The 24,663-nt window shown below is 37.2% G+C and overlaps 1 protein-coding gene across 2 annotated transcripts in view; it reads right to left on the bottom strand.

Moving 5' to 3' along the window:
- LOC110466977 (colorectal mutant cancer protein-like) overlaps nt 1–24,663 on the bottom strand; it is an 83,008-nt gene that overhangs the window by 50,465 nt on the left and 7,880 nt on the right. Inside the window, exon 1 of one of the 2 annotated variants that reach the window (XM_021523813.1) lies at nt 4,215–4,992. The exons of the other annotated variant lie outside the window; for it this stretch is intronic. Within the exon in view, the coding sequence (XP_021379488.1) occupies nt 4,215–4,367 (153 nt within the window). The 5' untranslated portion in view covers nt 4,368–4,992. Of the gene's footprint in view, nt 1–4,214; nt 4,993–24,663 lie in introns of those variants that run through there. 2 annotated transcript variants of the gene reach the window in all.

The raw sequence follows: 24,663 nt of genomic DNA, 5'->3' as shown, positions 1-24,663 counted from the left end.
GAACGGAGCTTAAATTGAACAACTACATTTTCGTAATAGTATGGGGAAACGCACCGAGATGTCGAAACGTAATGTCGTAAGTTGATCGGCGATTCTCTGGCATAGGAATTTGGCTACACTTTTTTTGTTAACGGTTACCTATTTAATAATACTTTTCACATAAACTCACATAACAACACATTATGTATCTTTTATTAATGTTTGACATAAATAAATTTGTTGATCGTCATTTGTCTTAGAGTTCCGTGTACCAAGGGAAATAATCCAAGATGGCAATCTCCCAGAATCGTCGATCTTTTCCTGAAAAAAACATGAAATTTTCTATACCTGTGTATTTTACGCACCCCCCACTTTGGGTATTAAATTTCTGAAAAAAAGTGCGCAAATTACATGGGTTTTTACGGTATATATCGGAAGCATGCAAGACTGAATTATGCGCACGCACCCCGAACGGAAGTGGGTCCATCATTTTGTTCTCTGGACAGAATTAATAAGCTGCTCGACTCTTGCCAAAATCGGCTTAAAAAGACAAGCCAAAACTGATTATACTAAAGATTTACAAAAATATGCAGAAATGGCCCATCCTTGTGTTTTATACTCTGTAACAGGAAAAAGAGTAGTGTGCTTCCACCGGGTCAAACCAGCCATCCCTAGGTTCCTAGTTCGACACGTGCACTCTACCACTGAACTAAAAAGAAATTTTCTCTAGGTGAAGCTAGAAGGCGACCGTATTCTATGTACAATTAACATCTGACACACTTGTGTTTCATACTCTATCTATGATGAAACAAACATCTGATACCCTGTTAACTGTTAATGACTATGTTTCTCAAATACTGGATTTTGAGTTGAATTACACATTGAATATTGTTACAGTAACTGAAGAGGAACCAGTTATCATTATAAAGTTGTCCTGTAACCCTGACCTAGTCCTATCAACACTGTTCTACCATTATGCAGGGGTCGCGGTGGCTAAGTGGTTAAGACATCCGACATTCTGCTACCACTAGCCCTCCACCACATGGTCGCGGGTTCGAGACCTACGTTGGGCAGTCGCCAGGTACTGGCCGTAGGTCTGTGGTTTTTCTCCAGGATATCCAGCTTTCCTCCACCACAAAAACCTGGCACGTCCTTAAATGACCAATAGCTGTTAATAGGACATAAAACACAAACAAACGACCAGCTTGAAGGCATTGTATGTCGCTGCAAAAATGCCACTAATTTTCACACAATACATAACATTATTCCAATGTCTGCCTATGACTCCTGTGATGCATTTTATTCAACTGGGTTCATGCCAAGCACCAAACATCAATATGGCTGAGAGAAGGGATTTCTAAGGGGATCTTTCAAAAGTCAATTTTGTATATAAGGAAACCTATATTGGTGCTTAAAGGGGGTTGTCTCAAAACTGAATCTATTAAAATGCCAAAAACTTCAACAGCATGGTTCGAACATAGAACTATAGAGGTATACTGTAGGACATCAAACATCAATATGAAAGCCGATAGGCCCTAAAAGGGGATGTCTCAAAACTGAATCTGCTCATATACCAAAAACCTCAACAGCATGGTTCAAACATAGAATTGTAGAGGTAAAGTCCTGTGGCATGTCAAACACCAAAATGTCAGCCAGTAGGGTTTTAAAAAGGGGATGTCTCAAAACTGAATCTACTAATATACCAAAAACTTGGAACAGCATGGCTCAAACATATATAAGTAAAGACCTGTGGCATGTCAAGACCAATTTGTCGAACGGTTGGGATTCTCATCAAGGATTATCAAAAACATATTTGTTCCTTGTAATCGAGAAGATGTTTGAAGCCCATAACCAAATTATCAAGGAAATATAATGAAATACAAGGAAATATCAACAAAAACACACGTAAGTATTATAAATTCATTTGAATGTCGGCATACACATAAAATAGTGATAACAAAAATGAACTGTCAAAATTCATGTTGGCTGTCTGGTTTTCCTATCAGTCCCAAAAGCCAATATGCATATAACTAGGGACCATGGTAAAATCCTTCTAGTTCTTTCTGAGGAATAGCACTAACAATCTTTACCTCAATAAACCCTGAAATTTCATAATGAACTATTCCAACCTTTAAATTGGAAGGGTTCAAATGTGTCTCCAAAAGTGAATGAATTAATTAACTCTCAAAAAAACTCTCTCAGGATGTCCTGTGTATGTAAAATTTACATTGTACACTGTACACAGGAAACGTCCTGTGTATGTTTATATAGTGTACATCCCATAGGATGTTCTGTGTAGTCTATACATTATAGATAAGTAAATACATAGGTCTATAAGAGAATGTCTCCCAGTCCTCAGGATACCAATGGAGTTACACTCTCATATAAACACCACCAATCAACATTGTGACAGTTTCCATATACTCCACATGTTTCCCATTAGTATTTTGCTCTTGTCCAGCATCTTATCAAGTTACCCTAATTTGAAGATGTCCGAGCTGATTAATGTTTTTTGATTTATTTCATGCCTAAGCAAATTTCATACAGATACCATTTCACAAAGATCGGAGCTGGTCTAGGAAGACTTTCTTTCTACACTATAGTTTTCCTCACTCACGACTCATTGTATAAATCTGCTAGGAGAGGGTAAATTTTTTGGATGTGATTTCATTGGTCAATCTTTCATTTATGATGTCATGTAACAATGCTTTGCAATGTCATCTTTCATTGTGAGGTCATGAATCATGGCAACTGTTTCCGCCATTGGAGACCCGACATAATGTATTTCCGAGGGAAACATGTTTTCTAGATATGGGAGAACCGGGTCCCAAAACTCGTGCTGGTTGATAATCATGTTTATCTAACTGCCATTAGGTAATTTTCAAATGGCAAAAGACACTTGGTACAACTAGTGTCTTTATAAAATTTGAATGAGAGTTATGACAACATCTGATAACAGATGCTGTTGTCATTAAAGGGGGCCGCATTGGCCAAGTGGTTAAGGCGTCTGACATTCTGTTACCACTAGCCCTTCACCACTGGGTCACGGGTTGAAGACCTACATGGGGCAGTCGCCAGGTACTGGCATTGAAATTGTCATTGAACATTCCAACTACTGAAAAAAAAAGGTCCAGACCACCAGACCAGTAGTTCAAAGAATGCAATCATGGTATTCAACGAATCCGAGGTTCGTCAGACTGTCATTTTTTTATAAAGTATATATAATGTGATTCAGAAGTAATTATGTGGACAAGAATTAACACAGTTACACTTACAACACTTTACTGTTACATCACTTATCTCGACAGCAAAGACATGCGCACAAAATAATGAGAATATAGCGAATGGGAAGGGAAAATAGAGGATGTTAGGGGGTAGGGAGGAAGGAAACCAAGGGGGTGGTGAAGATACAGTGGGGACGATAGAGAGTGAGAGGGAGGAATATTTAGAGGGGGGAACATACNAGGAGGTTGGGTACCATAGGGGTGGGGAGGGTAATATTGGGGATGATAGGAAGTGACAGGGAGGAATTTAGAGGGAGGGAAATGTTGGGGGCAGATGGGGGGAGGGAGGGTAACACTTGGGTGATAGGAGGTATAGAGGGTGGGGGAGGGTAACACTGGGGATGATAGGAGGTAGAGAGGGTGGGGAGGGTAACACTGGGTGATAGGGGGTAGAGAGGGTGGGAAGGGTAACACTTGGGTGATAGGAAGTAGAGAGGGTGGGAGGGTAACACTTGGGTGATAGGAAGTAGAGAGGGTGGGGAGGGTAACACTTGGGTGATAGGAAGTAGAGAGGGTGGGAGGGTAACACTTGGGTGATAGGAAGTAGAAAGGGTGGGAGGGTAACACTTGGGTGATAGGAAGTAGAGAGGGTGGGGAGGGTAACACTTGGGTGATAGGAAGTAGAGAGGGTGGGAGGGTAACACTTAGGTGATAGGAAGTAGAGAGGGTGGGAGGGTAACACTTGGGTGATAGGAGGTAGAAAGAGTGGGAGAGAAACATTTGGAGGTGGAAGTGGGTGGGAGGGAAGAGAACATAGGGGTGGGGAGGGTAACACTGGGGTGATAGGAGGTCGAGGGGGTGGGAGGGAAATATTAGGGGACAATAGAAGAAATAGGGAGTGAATGGTTAGAAAGGGAAAAATATATGGGAAGGTCACAAATGAAAAGGGGAAGTAATATAAGAGGGGAGATAACTGTGGTAAGACCGCGGGTTGTGTATATACTGATTTACCTCTGGGTCTCTGGTTTCCATCCCGAACTCCTCCACCAAGTCGTGGCCGTTCTGGTACACCAGGTCAGGCGACATTTCCATTTGTAATGGAAAGGTAGGAGAGTGCACCATACACGCTGACCCCGTAGGACTAAATGGCGGACTGAATGACATTGTAAACACCGACACTTCCTTTGAGATAATTGATAATGAACACTCCCTTGTGAAAATTGATAAACACTTCCTGTAATATTTTCACAAACACACTATACTCCAGTAATAGAATGTCTTATGAAAGTTCTCCGAATAATCATAAGTTTTTAAATCCCATATTTGTCTTGAAAACAGAACATGTGTGTAACCATGGTGATGTATTATCTACCAGTACAAAATGTATCCATAACTACTTTGGTTTAAATCCAATAATTACAATAGAACTCCAGATCCTGGGTCAGGGCATGCCACTCTGTTAGAATCGTACACATTCACTGATAATCATTAGCATTTTTACTAGACGTAATCATTCCACATACGTCGATATATCCACTTCAGCCACAGTTTTCCTTATAATGACACATTAGCACCTCGTCAGGGGTACAAAAGTAAATATCACGTCATCAGGGATACAAAATGTACTATCACCTTGTCAGGGATACAAAATGTACTATCACCTCGTCAGGTATACAAACTGTAATATCACCCCGTCAGGGATACAAACTGTAATATCACCTCATCAGGGATACAAAATGTACTATCACCTCGTCAGGGATACAAAATGTACTATCACCTTGTCAGGGATACAAAATTACAATCACCTTGTCAGGGATACAAAATGTACTATCACCTCGTCAGGGATACAAAATGTACTATCAAGTTGTCAGGGATACGAACTGTAATATCACCTCGTCAGGGCTACAAATCTAATATCACAGCGTCAGGGATACAAAATGTACTATCATCTCGTCAGGGATACAAAATCTTATATCACCTCGTCAGGGATACAAAATGTACTATCACCTCATCAGGTATACAAACTGTACTATCACCTCGTCAGGGATACAAAATGTACTATCACCTTGCTATATTACGAGTCCTCCATAGCTTTAGTACACTTCACACTTATACTGTACACATGTAGATATGTTTCTAACATCTCCTAAATCCTGAGTTTCTCTGAATGCGATCAAGTTTCAGGTATCATTTCAATTCCAGGTGTTCACAAAATAATCTCAATCCATATTCTGTTATGTTGAAGATTTTAAGAAATATTGACATATTCATATCAATTTTTAATCTTGAACATCATATATTTTCATGATACTGAAATGCTACAGATCAAATTTCTTCCTCCGTAGTTAAATCCTGATAATGAGGTTGAAATCCTAGGAATCTTACATAAAGTCGTAAAAACTGCAATTATATTCCCATAGTTCTGATACCGATAAAATGTTTCAGGAACTTGTCAAGATTTTCTTCACATGAAAAAAACTCAAAATCCTTTTTCATTGTTAATCAGCACATCCTGAAGGATCCTAAATCTGAGAAAACATATTTTTTTTTTTAAATTTCAAATAGCCTAAAATCTTCAAAATATATTAATATTCACATATAATATCCTTCCAATAGTCAAAATTACTTGGTAATTTAGAGAACTCAGTAGAAAATCGTTCCAAAACAACTCCATATTCCTTTCAGTATGTTAGAGTTCTGAGACAGCAGAGAATGGTCCGTCTATATATTCAAATTCCATCAGATCGTATTACACATATTGAAAACAAGCGTAGGATCACAGGCTCTAAACACATCCTATGGTTCTGTAGGGATCCTATCCTTAATACTATAGCACATTCAGTCGAAGTTGACTTGGATCAAAACTTCCTTCTAACATTTCTCTGGGATGAAGTTCTGGAACTCTTTGAACTTGTACAGTTCTACACACAGAGCTGCAGCACACATACACAGAGCTAGCACCTCCCACACGACCCTGTTTTCTCTGGGACGGAGGGTTCTGTACAAACAGACTCCCAGACTCTCTCCAAGTGATGTTGAAGTGGTGGAGACTTGTTTGCTCCTTATAAATCAATGAGTTTTTACCCTCAAACGCCACCAATAGAACATTCTTCTCCAACCCAGTGTTAAAGACAGTTCCACTGCTGGAGTGTGGAGGGGCTCTATTGTGTGAAGCTAGTGTAACACTCTCAGGCACTTAGCACTGCCATTACATGTACCATTCCATATGTGTAGCTAGCCTGCCATTATAAGGCTGGGTCGGATGTCTCAATTTGTTACCATTCCATATGTGTATATAGCCTGCTTTTATTGGGCCAGATTTGGATGTCTCAACTTGTTGCCATTCCATATGTGTATCAAAAATTAGCATGCCTGCCTTTATAAGGCTGGGTCGGATGTCTCAATTTGTTACCATTCCATATGTGTATATAGCCTGCTTTTATTGGGCCAGATTCGGATGTCTCAACTTGTTACCATTCCATATGTGTAGCTAGCTAGGCACTGCCAGGTTGCATGATTATTTCAACTTGTAAACATTCTATTTGCGTATCTAGGTATGCCTGCCTTTTGAGGGCTAGGTTAGTTGTCTGAATTAATTACCATTCTATGTGTAAGCCAGCTTGCTTTTAGAAGGCTAGGTTAGTTGTTTTAACTCATTACCATTCTATGTGTAAGCATGCTTGCTTTAAGAGGGATAGGTTAGCAGTGTCAGCATATTACAACTCTACATGTGTATACAGCTGGCATGCCTGCCTTTTGAGGGCCAGTATGGTCATCCTAACTTTTTACCATTCCTTATGTGTAGCTAGCCAGGCATGCTTGCCTTAAGATGGCCAGGTTCATTGTTTCATTTTGTAAACATCTTGGCATGCCTGCCTTTAGAGGGCCAGGCTTGTTGTCTCAAAATGTGATTATTCTAAATGTCAATGCGCGTGTTCCTATAGATGGCTTGGTAGGTAGCGCAGCTATTGTTCAATTCTGAGTCTAGCTGATTGGGCACCAAGACTCCAACTCTGGTCTAGTTTCAAGATCTAGGCTCCAATTCTGGTATAGTTCTGAGATCTAGGCTCCAATTCTGGTATAGTTCTGAGATCTAGGCTCCAATTCTGGTATAGTTCTGAGATCTAGGCTCCAATTCTGGTATAGTTCTGAGATCTAGGCTCCAATTCTGGTATAGTTCTGAGATCTAGGCTCCAATTCTGGTATAGTTCTGAGATCTAGGCTCAAACTCTGGTCTAGATTTCCGAGGTCTAAGCTCCAATTCTGATTTAGAATTCTGAGGTCTTTGTTCATCTTCTGGTCTGGTCATTAGACTGTCAATGTAACACATGTGTAATGGTGAAGTCTACATTTCTCGTAACCTCTGTATTTCTACAGTTTTTATCTCAGGCGGATTAGGTTGTTGATCAATCATTGGAGTCTATATAAATACTTCAGTAATCAAGGCCTCCTATAATCACCCGTAATTACCTCCCTTGATATCCTATATAATCACACGTAATTACCTCCCTTGATATCATATATAATCACACATAATTACCTCCCTTGGGGTTCCTAGCCATGTATTTACAAAACAATCTGGGATTCTATGGAAACATGTTTTTGCTGGGTCATAATGACAACAAAATGTCTGAAACAGGATTAAAACTAACATAATTGGTACCAAACCATAACAAAACAATGATATTTCAATGAAATTTCTGATGACCCCCCCCCCCCCCCCCCCCCCAAAAAAAAACCAAAAACACCCCTCAGCAATTGTTACAGCAGCTGAAAAATCCTTCATACACAGCGGCCTGAGTCTGTAGCCTGATAATGTCAGCAAAAGCAAGGATAGGTCAAGTCCTCTCAGTAATAAATGTTAGATCCAACACATAACATGTCAATACCAGGCAGAAATTCAGGGACAGTCTCAAAACCATTTCCAAACAAGGAACTAAACAGGGACATCTCAAAACCATTTCTTCACAATATTTTTGAAGTCTCAAAATCTTTCCTTAACAAAGAACCATACAGGGAGAGTCTCAAAAACATACCTTCACAAGGAACCATTGCAGGGAGAGTCTCAAAAACATACCTTCACAAGGAACATTCTTACACAAGGAACCATACAGGAAAAGTCTCAAAATCATTTATAGACTATCCTCAAACAGCAAACATATTACATTTTAAAATATTTCCCTGACAGGGGACTTAAGGCTAGAGGACTAAACATGGTCTGTCTCAAAATCATTCCTGGTGCAAAACCATTACAACAAAGGACCATAGAAGGACTGTCTGAAGACTATAAAGAAGCAGAGGACTGAACACAGGCTGTCTCAAAAGCATTTCTGCTTTAACAGAAGACATAACAGGGCCAGTCTCAAAAACTAATCCGAGCTAGGCTACTAAACAGGGACTTTTTCAAAACCATTCCTACACAATCACCAACCAAACAGGAGATGTTTAAAATCTTTCCAAAATGTGACCTAACATTTCACTGAAAGCACAAACAACCAATTATTTTTTCAGATATTTAAAAAAACCACTAAAACCTGATCAAACCAGTTAATAAGTACACATATGCAAATAATAAAATAAAATTTCTACACATGAACTTTCAAAATTGTGATACATATGTTCAACAGAAACCTGAAAACAGAAAGAGGATCCAAGGACTCAGAAGGGAATACGTCAGAATTGATGCAGATGTTATAAAGAGGGTCATCTCAAAACTGAATATAACTATAAGGCCACAGAGGAATGTCTCAAAACCATCGATTCATGAAACAGTAATGACTGGCTGTCAAGATCATTACAAACATTGCAGGCTATCGGGCTAATATACATACAGAATCTAGTTGCATCACTCAGGCTAGCCCTACAGTCACTGGCTTCCCATTGGGCGGGCAAAGCCGTGGAATTGATAAGGGCACGTTTTGGATCATCATCAGGCTAATATGCATACAGCCACTCAGGATATACCAGTAGTGGTATGCATATGGCAAGGCTTTCCTTTGGATGGGAGAAGCTGTTGAATCAATAAAATGTCTTCCATGATAAAACATCAATGCTAATAGAATCTTCTCCAACAGGTTGCTTCCATTTAGTTTGGTGAAGCTGTTGAATCATTAGTATTATGGCAACAGTAAGGCATTATTTCCAGCAAAAGTTTGCTTCCTTTTAAGTAGAGGAAGCTGTTGAATCAATCAATAAAATGTGTTAGATCACGCATCAATGTTAAAGAATCCCTATCACCAGTTTGCTCACTTTTCGTTTTCGGTGAAATAGCTCTTGTTGTTGGTAAAAATAACAACAGAAATACAAAGTTGAGAATAGTCAGCTGTTGTCATGACTCTGGGTAACTTTGTATATTCAAATAAAACAACACAACAGGGTTGGTCAATACAGCACCAATTTATACCCAATTCTTTAAAAAAACAAGAATTACACGTAATTATATGTGTCGCCTGTCCCACTTTGTCAATATAATAAGCATTTGACATAGTACATAAGGAAACGGACCTAAACACAAAATCATAACATTGATTTTTTTTTAAAGTCTAGAAATTTCAGGTTTTTATCCGACAAAAGTACAGAAATCCATGAAATGTTTTCAGAGTAGTAGGCTCTACTACCCATGATACATGTATGATTGAGGTTTGGTTGCTCTAGCATTTATATTTTGTCAGAAACAGCCTAATATGTTTTTTTCTAAGTCCAGAAATTTGAGGTTTTTACCAAAAAAATGCAGAAATCAATGAAATATTTTTAGTGCAGTAGGCCTCCACTACCCATGCTACTACATCTATGATCGAGGTTTTGTTGGTGTAGCTTTGTCAGAAACAGAGCTAAACGCAAAACCTTAACATTTTTAACGCTGCCGCCGTTGAAAAAGCAGCGCCTATGTGTCTTTCCGACATCCGTCGTAGGCGACACAGAAATGGTGCTATCTGACACTGACTGTGAATCTGGTGCTATATTTGACACTGACTGTGAATCGGGTGGTTTATTTGACACGGACTGTGAATCTGGTGCTATGTTTGACACCGACTGTGAATCTGGTGCTATATTTGACCCCGACTGTGAATCTGGTATATGTTTGACGCCGACTGTGAATCTGGTGCTATGTTTGACACTGACTGTGAATCTGGTGCTATATTTGACACGGACTGTGAATCTGGTGCTATATTTGACACCGACTGTGAATCTGGTGCTATATTTGACACCGACTGTGAATCTGGTATATGTTTGACACCGACTGTGAATCTGGTATATGTTTGACACCGACTGTGAATCTGGTGCTATGTTTGACACAGACTGTGAATCTGGTGCTATATTTGACACTGACTGTGAATCTAGTGCTTTATTTGACACTGACTGTGAATCTGGTGCTATATTTGACACGGACTGTGAATCTGGTGCTATATTTGCAAGGATTGTGAATCTGGTGCTTTATTTGACACTGACTGTGAATGGGGTGCTATATTTGACACTGAATGTGAATCTGGTGCTATGTTTGACATGGACTGTGAATCTGGTAGTTTATTTGACACGGACTGTGAATCTGGTGCTATATTTGACACCGACTGTGAATCTGGTGCTATGTTTGACACCGACTGTGAATCTGGTGCTATATTTGACACGGACTGTGAATCTGGTGCTATGTTTGACACAGACTGTGAATCTGGTGCTATATTTGACAATGACTGGGAATCTGGTGCTATATTTGACACTGACTGTGAATCTGGTGCTATATTTGACACTGACTGTGAATCGGGTGCTTTATTTGACACTGACTGTGAATCTTGTGCTATGTTTGACACGGACTGTGAATCTGGTGGTTTATTTGACACGGACTGTTAATCTGGTGCTATATTTGACAATGACTGGGAATCTGGTGCTATATTTGACACGGACTGTGAATCGGGTGGTTTATTTGACACTGACTGTGAATCGGGTGGTTTATTTGACACTGACTGTGAATCTGGTGCTATATTTGACACTGACTGTGAATCTGGTGCTATATTTGACACTGACTGTGAATCTGGTGCTATATTTGACACTGACTGTGAATCTGGTGCTATATTTGACACTGACTGTGAATCTGGTGCTATATTTGACACTGACTGTGAATCTGGTGCTATATTTGACACTGACTGTGAATCTGGTGCTATATTTGACACTGACTGTGAATCTGGTGCTATATTTGACACTGACTGTGAATCTGGTGCTATATTTGACACGGACTGTGAATCTGGTGCTATATTTGACACTGACTGTGAATCTGGTGCTATATTTGACAATGACTGGGAATCTGGTGCTATATTTGACACTGACTGTGAATCTGGTGCTATATTTGACACTGACTGTGAATCGGGTGCTTTATTTGACACTGACTGTGAATCTTGTGCTATGTTTGACACGGACTGTGAATCTGGTGGTTTATTTGACACGGACTGTTAATCTGGTGCTATATTTGACAATGACTGGGAATCTGGTGCTATATTTGACACGGACTGTGAATCGGGTGGTTTATTTGACACTGACTGTGAATCGGGTGGTTTATTTGACACTGACTGTGAATCTGGTGCTATATTTGACACTGACTGTGAATCTGCAGGTGCTATGTTTGACACGGACTGTGCATTTTATGATTCATAATCTTGTAAATATTTACCGTACATATGAAAGCTCACTAAATTTTAAATCACCAAATGTTACAATTGCCAAATATTTCCAATCCATAATTCTTCATTTTTATCAGTGAAAGGTGTTGGTAGAGTTTTAATAATAGAGAAGTAAAACTGATATTTTTCACTATTGAAAATGACACTTTTTTATCACATAAACAAAACCAATGCATCAGCTTTATTGTAAATAACAAACAATATTGTCAATTGGGTCGTCACTGACACCATCACGTTAAAAAATATGAAAGATATTCAAACCCATGTTATTAATCAAGAAACCAAGATTATCCTTTACTTCTGTTATTGAATGGTAATTTGTTGGTATTTCCTGTACTCTATGTTTGTTTGTTTGTTTGTGTTTTACGTCCTATTAACAGCTATGGTCATTTAAGGACATGCCAGGTTTTTGTGATAGAGGAAAGCCGGAGTTCCCGGAGAAAAAACCACCGACCTACGGCCAGTACCTGGCGACTGGCCACGTAGGCCTCGAACCCACAACCCAGTGGTGGAGGGTTAGTGGTAGCAGAATGTCAGACAGAGGCCCCCTGTACTCTAGGTACTATACCAGTGAGAAGGACTGGGAGTGTTGAGTCACCCTCCAAATCCATGTTCTCCTTCCTGTTATCAGAGCTACTATCTAGTTCTTCACTAAGCATGGTCAGCTTCATACAAAATATCATAAAAAAAATAATCTTTATCAATTCTAATGATAACAGAACCTAAAATGAACTTTTCAGTGGTTACAAGACCACTTATAAATTGTATAACATTTTCCCTAGATTTATTAAGATGTATAATATATCTTTAACTCATTCACCCCTGAAATTTCATAATGTGTCTTCAGGGGTGAATGAGTTAAGGATCTATGGTACCTCACTTGGACATCATTACCTCCTTTCCAAAAGGTTTCCACAATAAGAAATCTGTAAAATACCTTCCATGACTTGTAAAAGTTTATTTATAAAAATATTTTTTTAATATTTCATGGATCAACATTATTTCTAAACATTTTCTTCAGGTTGGTAAGTATATATTATGAAAAGTTCTTTTTACACAACCAATAATAGTTTCTATGTGATGTTTTAATGACTAGTACGGTATGTACACTGTCACCTTCATCAGACAATTGACCAGCATACGCTTCACTGGTCATTTGTCTGATGAAGGTGACAGTGTACATACCGTACTAGTCATCGGAACATCACATAGAAAATTGTATTGGTTGTGTAAAAAGAACTCTTCATCAAGGATCAACATTATGCTTTGTATCCAATTTTACAGTGCATTTCCACACATAACATTAGCTATTAAGGTGTTTAGCTGTTAAGGTGTTAAGCTGTTAAGAACTGTATCAGACTTCCTGATAGTACATCATAATGAGTGTCTGTGAGCTTTGGCTGGATAATAAATTAATGTATGATACAAGTAGGACATAACATTTTCCATGGTCGGCAGGAAACTCTAGCCTGGAACCAATAGGATACAGGGGTAATAGAATCTGTCCTCACTTTAAGGACGACGGGAAAATATCAATACAAGGGGTAAGATTCTTCAATGTCCAGTCCAGAGCTCTGTGTACTTCTAGGAATTCAATAACATTAAGCTGAGTGTTGAGTGTGTCCTCACTCAAAGTCTGGAAGGATCATTATTGTATCTTCACTTCAAAGAAAGAAATTGTTTCCCAACGAAGATTAAAAATGTTTTCTTTGCCAAGCATCAAGCTGTAATTTAACATCATCTGTATTACTGTTAAACTCATTCACCCCTGAAGACACATTTGAACTCTTCCAATTCAAATGGTTGACTAGTTCATTATGAAATTTCAGGGGTGAATGGGTAAAATAAATGAAGTAATTTGATTGTTTTATTGGGGTTGACAGAGGAATCCCTGCTAAATGACAGACAGACCTGTGAAGACTAGGAACACAGGCATCATCATCATCTAGCCTGTAGCATCAGACAGAATGATTATAGAACTCTTTCATGCTCACAGTGTATAAACTGACAATGCTTTGCCAACAAAGACTGATGGGTAATGTATTAGAATAGAATTAAACTTACAATGCTTTGACAACAACAGCTGGGTTATGCATTGAAATAATAATAATGCTTTATTTATAGAAGGTAGCTCAATTAATTTATATAGAATTAAACTGACAATGCTCTGACAACAAAGACTGCTGGGTTTTGCATTAATGTAGAGTTAAACTGACAATGCTTTGACAACAAAGAGTTAAACTGACAATGCTTTGACAACAAAGAATTAAACTGACAATGCTTTGACAACAAAGAGTTAAACTAACAATGCTTTGACAACAAAGAGTAAAACTGACAATACTTTGACAACAAAGAGTTAAAGTGACAATACTTAGACACCATACTATATATTACTGGGCAATGTACTCACATAGAATTAAACTGACAATGGTGTGTTAACAAAGGCTGCAGGGCTATGTATTCGTATAGAATAAAGTTGACGATACTTTGAACATTTAAACCACTGGGCTGTCTTTACATGGTGTTAAAATAGTGTTAATTATCTAATTAAAACAAGTTTATTCCAAACTAATTTAACAGTCCATTAAAGGTGTGAATTACACAAACTCTCCATAGATTTATAGATTTATAAGTGCATGGGGGGGGGGGGGGGGGGAGCATTGGTTCTGCTAGAAGGCTTTTATAAATTATACTTACTTTACACACATTCTGTTTCAGCTATGGAATGACTTAGAATGGTTTGAGACAAAAAGAAAGAGATAGAGAAGAGATGGGGAGAGTGTGAGATATTTGTATGGAGGGCAGCTCAGGGACAGGGACGGCAGTTAGCATGGTAGTTTCAGAGTGTGAAATTGGATTTTTAAAGTATGGTAAACTAACTAATCCTGTATATAAGACCCAGTCCCCACCTGTTTAAGTATGGTTAAGTTACTAATCCTGTATATAAGGCCCAGTCCCCACCTGTTAAAGTGTGGTAAACTTACTAATCCTGTATATAAGGCCCATCCCATTTGTTAAAGTATGGTAAACTTACTAATCCTGTATATAAGGCCCATCCCATCTGTTAAAGTATGGTAAAGTTACTTATTTTGTATATAAGGCCCATCCCATCTGTTAAAGTATGGTAAAGTCATTTATCCTGTATATAAGGCCCGTCCCATTTATTAAAGTATGGTTAACTTACAATCCTTGATTAATACATATAACAACCCCGTCCCCTCAATCTCCAGCAATGATCAATACACGTTGTGGGTATGACAGATTGGGTTTTCCAGACAATTATGGCAGCGAGAAGATTCAATGACCTCTTGACAAACCCTCAGATAAATTACAGCACAGTAAATCACAATATTGATATTTATTCATATTTCTGTTGCCAAGGAAACAATGCCATTGAATTTTGTGCTACGTAGCAACTCAAAGAGTGATAACATGTTTTCCCCGTAAATTGCATTCAAACAGAGTTAGAAGTATAATTGATATCAAGTTCTCACTGCCATAGAAACCACAAAGTCATAGAATCTTCCTCTGTATTACTAGTAGGTTAACCCTTTCACCCCTATGTAACTTTCATAAACTCTGCCATGCGTTGATCTGGGTAAATCCATAATGGTCTATAGTGGTGAAAGGGTTAAATGTGTTTTGTTTGATAAGTAGGTACAGTCAAACTTCGATGATTTGAACTTTGCTAGACCATCTGGAAAAATTGGAAGAATCAGGACTTCGACTCGCCTATTTTAAGGATTTAATATCGCGATCCTGTAGATAAGACAGAATGTGAATCATTACCAGAATAAAACAGTTCACAGGGCTATGAACATTTTTTGATGAAATTTGATCAGCATCACTTTGAAGTTTTTCTTCCCACCATGAATAATGTGAGACAGCCTTTAGAAGCAAACATTTTGGTGACATAAGTCTGATCCAGGTTTGTCGTTTGCACTGATGACACAGACATTTCGATGTCGAAATAAAATGTATAATACATACATCAAACATTTACAAGAGACAGGAGATCAGTATATTTGTTTCCATGCCAACACAGCTGTTCTGTCTACAACATAATCTTCTACCATTAAAGCTAAAGCACAAATGTGTTTCAAAGTACAACAATGATCATTGCAGACCTTTTAAAGTTCCATCGCTGAAGCTATATACGTTTCATTCAATCTACCACTCTGACTTCCGACATTAACAGTAGCTAATTCTGGAGTTAAAATCATGAAAGACTTCCTGTACTATTACATATGCAAAGCGGAAGATAGCATTAGAAAATCGTATTTTTTCCAGGAAATTCAGCTTTTTCAACTGAAATCTACAGCTCTCGGGTCAATAAATCACGATTCTACTCTTCAGGGATTTAAAAGTAAAGTACCTTTACTGTGTTATCTAATTATATCTATATATAGCAGAATCAGTATAGAATCTTAAACAGTAAAATGTAACAGAGTTACTGACAAGGTTATTTTCTATGTAACTTCTTACAAGAATTACCTCCCATTTCATATACTGCAAAAATGTCAATATTTTTACAATTTCTATTTTAATCACACACCCCACCCCCATTAAATAAGGTGTATTTTAAATATTGACCTCAAATTCCCCTAGAGGCCCCATGCCCCTCTGCCCCCTAGAGCCACACCCTCCATTTCTACAAAACTGAGTCCCCTTTAGTTTGTCAACGGATCTTTCAGGCCAAATTTAGTCAAAATCCACTGAGCTGTTCAGGACTAGTAGTGTTTTAAAGGAAAAGTTGACAAGAGAGAACCCTATTCCTATCCTACACTAATAGTGTGGTCAGTGAAGATCCGCGCCGATATCTATCCTACACTAATAGTGTGGTCAGTGAAGATCCGCGCCGATACCTATCCTACACTAATAGTGTGGTCAGTGAAGATCCGCGCCGATACCTATCCTACACTAATAGTGTGGTCAGTGAAGATACGCGCCGATATCTATCCTACACTAATAGTGTGGTCAGTGAAGATACGCGCCGATATCTATCCTACACTAATAGTGTCGTCAGTGAAGATCCGCGCCGATATCTATCCTACCCTAATAGTGTGGTCAGTGAAGATCCGCGCCGATACCTATCCTACACTAATAGTGTGGTCAGTGAAGATACGCGCCGATATCTATCCTACACTAATAGTGTGGTCAGTGAAGATCCACGTACACGCGTTGATGGATTCCTAAATGGAATTCATTTGTCCGGCCATAATCAAAATTCACAAGACGTGATGACCAGACACTAAAGATCAAACGATGTCATCTGGTCACCTCTTCTTTCAAATGTCTATGATAGATTGTTCTCAAGTCACAGAGAACATAACTGACAAAAACAGCCAGTTTTAATCACTGGTCGTTCACCTGTTCCATTGACTATCTGTCTCCCAAGGAGAATTCCAAAGTTTCAAAGAATTAGGTGAAATTCAACCTCATACTTTAAAGCACAACATTTTCATCTGATTCCATCTGGATGTGATTTGGATAAAAAAAAAAAAACTATTGCGAAAAAAAGTTCAATATGGAAATGTAGCTCTTCAGCCTGTTAGAGTCGCAATACAGAAGTGTTGTTTGGATTAACTTCTGTTTATTATTACACACACAGAAACCAGTACCTACTTGTAAACTCTCTCTATTTAGGAGGCAGACTCCTGATTTTGGACCCTTTGATATTTCCAACCAGAGGTTTTTTTTTAACTCTTCCTATACTTTCAGATCTAATGATTTCATCTGAAAGAACAACTCAAAATATGCCATTTTAAACAGTTTTTTTACTCTAAGTTGTATATACAAACAATTTATTTGTGTTTTAATTTTGAGCAAATGGAATCTCCCCCATGGAATTATCAAAAGGTTGGCAAGTATGCCAGCAAGAAGTATATTTCTGGGGGAAAAATTATTTTCTTCTACATCTGTGGCAATAACTACATATATGACTGACAATGACCTTGACGTCTTTCATCACTAAAATATTCATTTAAGAATAAACATTTATTTCAGAATAAACAATCTTTTTACGGGGACAGCAAACAATCACTCTAACTGCTGTAAATTATCCAAAAATTACGTTGTTATGAAAGTTTAAAAAATTGATTTTTGAAAGTAGATTTTGACAAAAGAGATGAAGAGGACATTAGGATCATTAACTTAAACATTTATATACTAAGATAAACATTTAATACTTGGAAATTAATTGTGTGTGAATTTAACCAATTCACCCCTAAAACTTTATGATGAATTATTCCAACCTTTGAATTGGAGGAGTTCAGATGTGTTTTCAGGGGTGAATGAGTTAAAAGAGTCCATGAATGCATGATGTCTCGATAATTACAGTTAACACAAGTAGAGACTGACGGAAGGAAAGAGAGAAATAACGACCTTGTTAAAATGTAAAAGGATCTATTTCTAGTTGATTAATTTTATTGTCCTCGTAATTACCAGAGTAAATTACCCGTATTTTATGAGGAAACGGTGATCTGTGATATCTAACCACCTAACGCCTTCCTCATAAATAGAATAATGTTATTGATTTACAACTAAGACAATGAAACTGATAGTGATTTTTTTCTAAATAAATAAAGCCACCACTAGGTGGCAGGTTTGTGGCCCATGGGGCAGTCGCCAGGTACTGGCCAAAGATTGGTGATTTTTTTTTCTCCAGGTATTTCAGTTTTCCTCTACCACCAAGACCAAGCAGGTCCTTAATGCTGTTAATAGGATGTATAACACAAGCAAACCAAGATTCCTAAATCCAAACACTCCAAAAACAAACTTACTTTTGGTAATTACCAAACATGAAAACACTTTTCATTATTAACCAGAATATACAATACAATGAAATCCTTACTTTTCCTCTGGAGATTTATTCAAACGTTAAAAAGTATATGAAAATTAATAACTTGAACTATATTTCCTATATCAAAGCATTCCACAATGGGAATAATTTAAAACATCAAAACTTGAAGAAATTTCCTGCATAGTTCTTAAATTCAAATATTTAACAATAAAATAAATGTACAGGTATATCTACAAAAAACACTTGAACTTTCAAGCAACACAAAATGTTCAAAATAAAATTATTCTTTACATATGAATTCTATCATTCGGGGGTGCAATCAGCTTACTTGCCAACTCTCCCTATTTAGGAGGGAGCCTCCCAATTTTGGCCCCTAAAATGGAGCATTTTCAACCAGTGAATTTGCTAAACTATTCCTATTTTCTAAGATCTGATGATTTCATCTGAAAGAACAACTCAAATGATGTCATTTAAAAGTATTGTTTTTTCCCTAGAGTGTACATACACACATCTTATGTATGCGTTAAACTCCTAGCAGGCATAATCTTCCACCTTGGAAATTTCTAAAAGTTGGCAAGTATGAATCAGAATTATCTAAGAGATAAAAAGTTACAGACATTAGCTACAAATAAGATGTTCCAAGCATGTACTGTATACATTAAGTCATTCACTCATGAAATTTCATAATGAACTATTCCAACCTATGAATTGGAAGAGTTCAAATGTGTCTTAAGGGGTGGATGAGTTACGTTATTGACCAGACAGACTGTTGAATTACAAACAGAGCTACACATGTAAACGAGGGAGTGGAGGGAAGAACTGTCAATATGACGTTTAGGCTTTCAAACATCGCCATTGATTTCCTGTGGAGCGATCGTGTCCCTATAGAGTAAGTGAGCAACTTTATGACAATCAAATGGCCAGCCGGAGACTGAATCAACCAAATTTCCATCGCCCTAAAAAGTTACTCAGCGACTAATGAATGACTAATACAACATCTACAACAACTAGCCACACTCATTGAATCGAGCCCCGCAACGCTTGCCCTTAAATGTCGTAAACTCAAACACAGATCAATGCATTCAGAATTTCCTCTGCAATTTGGTGCAGTTTTAGTTCCGACAAATATTCTTCATCTTGGAAATCAAATATTTGTTCAATTGATCTAAAAAAACTCATTTAGATTTTTATGAGATTTTTTCTTTAATAAATGATATCTTTATTTCTTGTTTTTTATCTTCAATAATATTATATGACATAAAAAAGACTATTCACATATAGTCTTTGGGAACAGTTTTCAAAAAATACTTTATTAATATTTTATTGAAATCATAACCAAATACTATTTATATTCATTAAACAAAAGTATAAAGAGCTTTGATTAAGGTATTAATATTCATTCTATGTTAATTATCTTGGATAATATTCCATGTTTTATTCTCTCCTCAAAAATCATCTTTCAAATATAGTGTCAACACACAAGAACTAAATATATATATATACCACTCATGGACAAAATCTATCACAACATCAACACACAAAGACAAAATAGACCACAGCATAAATACACAAAGACAAAATAGACCACAGCATAAAAACACAAAGACAAAATAGACCACAGCATAAGTACACAAAGATAAAAATAGACCACAGCATAAATACACAAAGACAAAATAGACCACAGCATAAATACAAAAAGACAAAATAGACCACAGCATAAGTACACAAAGACAAAAAAGACCACAGCCTCAACTCACAAAGACAAGATATACCACAGCATAAGTACACAAAGACAAAATAGACCACAGCATAAAAACACAAAGACAAAATAGACCACAGCATAAGTACACAAAGATAAAAATAGACCACAGCATAAATACACAAAGACAAAATAAACCACAGCATAAATACACAAAGACAAAATAGACCACAGCATAAGTACACAAAGACAAAATAGACCACAGCCTCAACTCACAAAGACAAGATATACCACAGCGTCAATACACAACAACAAAATATTCCACAGCCTCAACACACATTTATTCAGCAGCCTCTCCTTAATTTAGTTTTTAATATAACGTAGCGGAAATAAGACGGGTATCTACCACAGATCATGGAAATCTGTTGGTCAGATCAATCATAGTGTGGTCTTTGAATCCCAGTATTGTATATTGCATTTTTACTCTCAAAAGATTGTTGAATTCATTTTTGTTTATTTTATTATTTTTTCATGAAGAATAATTAAGGTTTGTGAAACAAATTCTTAAAACTTTTGTCATGCAGGTAATAAAAGTTTGAATTCACAGTAAAAGTTTTTGGCAGTGGTACGGGGATCCTTAACTTCCATTGTCAGCTTTTAAAGCAGTATCTACAGTAACCAGTGTATGAGGTCGTTAAATCATTTCAGAACTGCTAGGCGTCAGTAAAGAGAACCTATAATGTACAGAGAGATCACAAATGAATAACATTACAATCATTTTACAATCATTTAGTACACTAAACTGTAGTTAGGAAAATTAACATGTTATAATTATTTAAGTTTTGTTTGAATAGGAAAATGTGGATGCTTGTTTTCTCAAAAATTAAATATCTCATGTAGCAATCACTTCTACATTCTGTAAACATAAAGGCATTTCAGACGGAAACCTTTTTTGAAAACTTCTTTTTCAGGACAACACTGAAAGCTACCTTTTTATTGCTTTTGAAATTTTTCAAAAATCCTTGTTACAAAGAATCACAATCAGTACACTGAAACCTTTAAACAAAATTGCACTTTACTGATAAATGTTTCGCAATGAAAACAAGAACACTGAATTCAGTGCGCACTGGCTTGATATGACTGACAGGGTTACCTCCCCTGGTGAGACCTTCAATTTAAGAAAATTCTGCAAAAAAGGCAGAATAAATCTGACCTTTGTTGATGGCTTTATATTCCTTCAACATAATAAGCTAGCACCACTTCATACCACAATGGTAAAGCTACTGGTAATACAGGGAAGCCATGGCCAGCTGAACAGAGGAAGTTTAAATTGATGCATGCTCAAGGTGACCCACAGGAGTGTCTCACGTTTTAGCTCTGAAAGATCAGTTTGATGCCACTTCAGGTGAGGAAGCTTTTAGCAGAAAAGCATATGCTTAACTGAAAATTCAACTGGAACTACTTTGAAGTGACGGTGTATAGAATTTCCATATTTGACTTATTTGCTTAATTACTATGATAATTCATTATATTTTAAATGATGAATTAATTAATATGTATTGATTTTTTATGCTTTGTATCCAAATTGTGAATGTGAAATGAACTGACTTGAGTCAGATTGTATATACTGTAGGTTCATCCGGCACAACCAGTGAAATGTTCATGTATGACGTTTTGATGTCTAGTATGATATGTACTCTGTCATCTTCATCAGACAAATGACCAGTGACACTAAAATTATGTACACTATATATATTATAAACGTGAGAACTGCCGATCAAATCATTTATTATCTGGGTAATAATCATTTGATTTTGATTTTAACTGGTCATGGACATCACTTATGATATAATCTTCATTTATTTTACACAAAAATAATAATTATGAAACAAGTTATTTCAGCTTATTTGAATCACTCTTGTTGGCTCGGATATTACTGGTGTGGGGTCTTAATATGGGAGGGAACCATATTACCAGTGACACTAAAATTATGTACACTATATATATTATAAACGTGAGAACTGCCGATCAAATCATTTATTATCTGGGTAATAATCATTTGATTTTGATTTTAACTGGTCATGGACATCACTTATGATATAATCTTCATTTATTTTACAAAAAAATAATAATTATGAAACAAGTTATTTCAGCTTATTTGAATCACTCTTGTTGGGTCGGATATTACTGGTGTGGGGTCTTAATATGGGAGGGAACCGGAGTACCCGGAGAAAACCCACGTGAAAGGAAAGATGACCCCACACCTTTTCACATCCAATCGAGGAATCAAACCCCAGGCCACCTTGGTTAAGGTGAGTGCACTATCCAGGGCCCCACATGACCTGTGACCCATAAACTTTGCCAGAGTAACGTAAAGTGTTACCATGTTTAAGTTAATCCAAACATATAACATGGTGCCTTTACCGAACACCACTATATTGACTCACAGGCTACTGAAATAGTACATAACTGTAAGAAATGAAAGTGTTGACACCTTGTTCATGTACCCCGTCAAATACTGAACATCCTCTATCTAGTGTCATTACAATACACCACTACCAGGGGTATTAAATTTCTTATTTAGAGAGCAAGGTAGCCAGCAGGCAGATTCTGAAAAGTTGAACTAGCCTACCTATATTTCTGTAGTGATAACTGTACATACAAGGCTCGAGTCCTATACTTATGTCTGAATTTTGATCAGACTCAGAATTTCTTGAATTACTGAAAATTAACATTGTGGGACCGATTGTTTTAAGTTATATAGTTGAAAAGGACCCTTGAGAAAAGTGTAGATTATCACTGCTTTTATAGCGAATATTTGAATATTTTCTCTAGCCCTGGCATAAAGTCTACTATCCCCAGAAGTGTCACAACAAAAATGTTCATTCACACAGAGAACCTTTGACAGGTAGAACATCAATTTGGAAAGTTTAAATTCATAAACAAACAATATATAAACATCATTTCCAAACCAACTGTTTCAATTTGTCAAGCAGATTGTACTTCCTTGATGTCAAAATGTATGGTTCAAGTTGTGTTTGTTCACAGTAAGTTCAGAGTGATTTCCCCTCGTTTAAGCCTCATAAAATAATCAGTGAAGGCCGTTTAGTCTATACTAGTGATATTAACCCTTTCACCACTGTAGACTGTAATGGACTCATCCAGATCAATGCATAGTAAAGTCGTACTAAAGTTACATAGGGTTAAAAGGGTTATCAGTGTACACTGACATTCACTCAATAAACCATTGTTCCTGTAAACTGGAGCTAATGATGTCATAACCTGACGATAGATTGTGACAAGTTTCCATGTTGTTGACAATAATACACATGGGCGGAGCTATGCAAATTTCCATGAATAAGACAAAACTGTATTACATCAACCACAGTAGATATAGGCAGATGTAAATATAACCAAGGCTAAGCCAGATCCATGCTATTGCTTTTACTTTTATTTTGGTTTTGAAAATATTATTTGTATCCGCTGAAAAGACTAACGAATAAAAAGTGCATTATCCAGTGCCCCACATGACCACCCAAAGCCTCGTGTTTGGCAACTTCAGAATCTCCCCCCCTCGGGTTGAGATCCCCCTATCTCACCCCCGAGGGGGTGAAAGATTCTATTAATCTCACACCGGTAAAAGTGTGGATATACCTTTCCAGGGTAAGAGAATAATATTATATTCCCTGTCTTGGGGGTAAGACAGAAATAAAATACCTCGAGGGTGGAGATTTTTCCGTCTTATTCCCAAAGTGGGTAATAATTATTTTTCTCCTACATAAAATACAAGTGGCAAAGCCATCTTAGGTAAATTAACTCTAGCTCAACTGGAACTATTACCTAATCACTGGACCAACATAGAAAACATTTTTTGTCATCTAAGATAATTTATTCATGCTTAACTGGAGTTATCACCTCATAATATGTCCTGAACAAAAAAGAAAATAATTCCTTTAATAATTGAAAACTGACAAAGAAAACTGAAGACTATAAGACTCTTTCATGTCCAGGGGTCTAGGATAGGGAAATTCCACCCAAGGGGTTTTCAAATTTGGTAAAACCCAAGGCTTCCTTGGGCATGAATATTTTTTTCTTTTCTCGCAAACCAACTACCAGAATAAGCTCAGAAATCATGAAAATGCGTTTGGACTGGCTACCAATTTGAAAATAACACCCAATTTTTTCCCTGAGCTTTTTTGACGAAAAAGAATTTGAGATTTAGCATATCCCATATTTGCAAACATCGTTTGTGCAGAAAAAATAATCTCATCTTTCCCAACCGAAAGGTAA

The sequence above is a fragment of the Mizuhopecten yessoensis genome, unplaced genomic scaffold, assembly GCF_002113885.1.
Source record: "Mizuhopecten yessoensis strain PY_sf001 unplaced genomic scaffold, ASM211388v2 scaffold11151, whole genome shotgun sequence".
In the NCBI taxonomy this organism is placed as follows: Eukaryota; Metazoa; Mollusca; class Bivalvia; order Pectinida; family Pectinidae; genus Mizuhopecten; species Mizuhopecten yessoensis.
The sequence above is the reverse complement of the archived record's forward strand: the minus strand, read 5'-3'. Positions and strand labels throughout refer to the sequence as shown.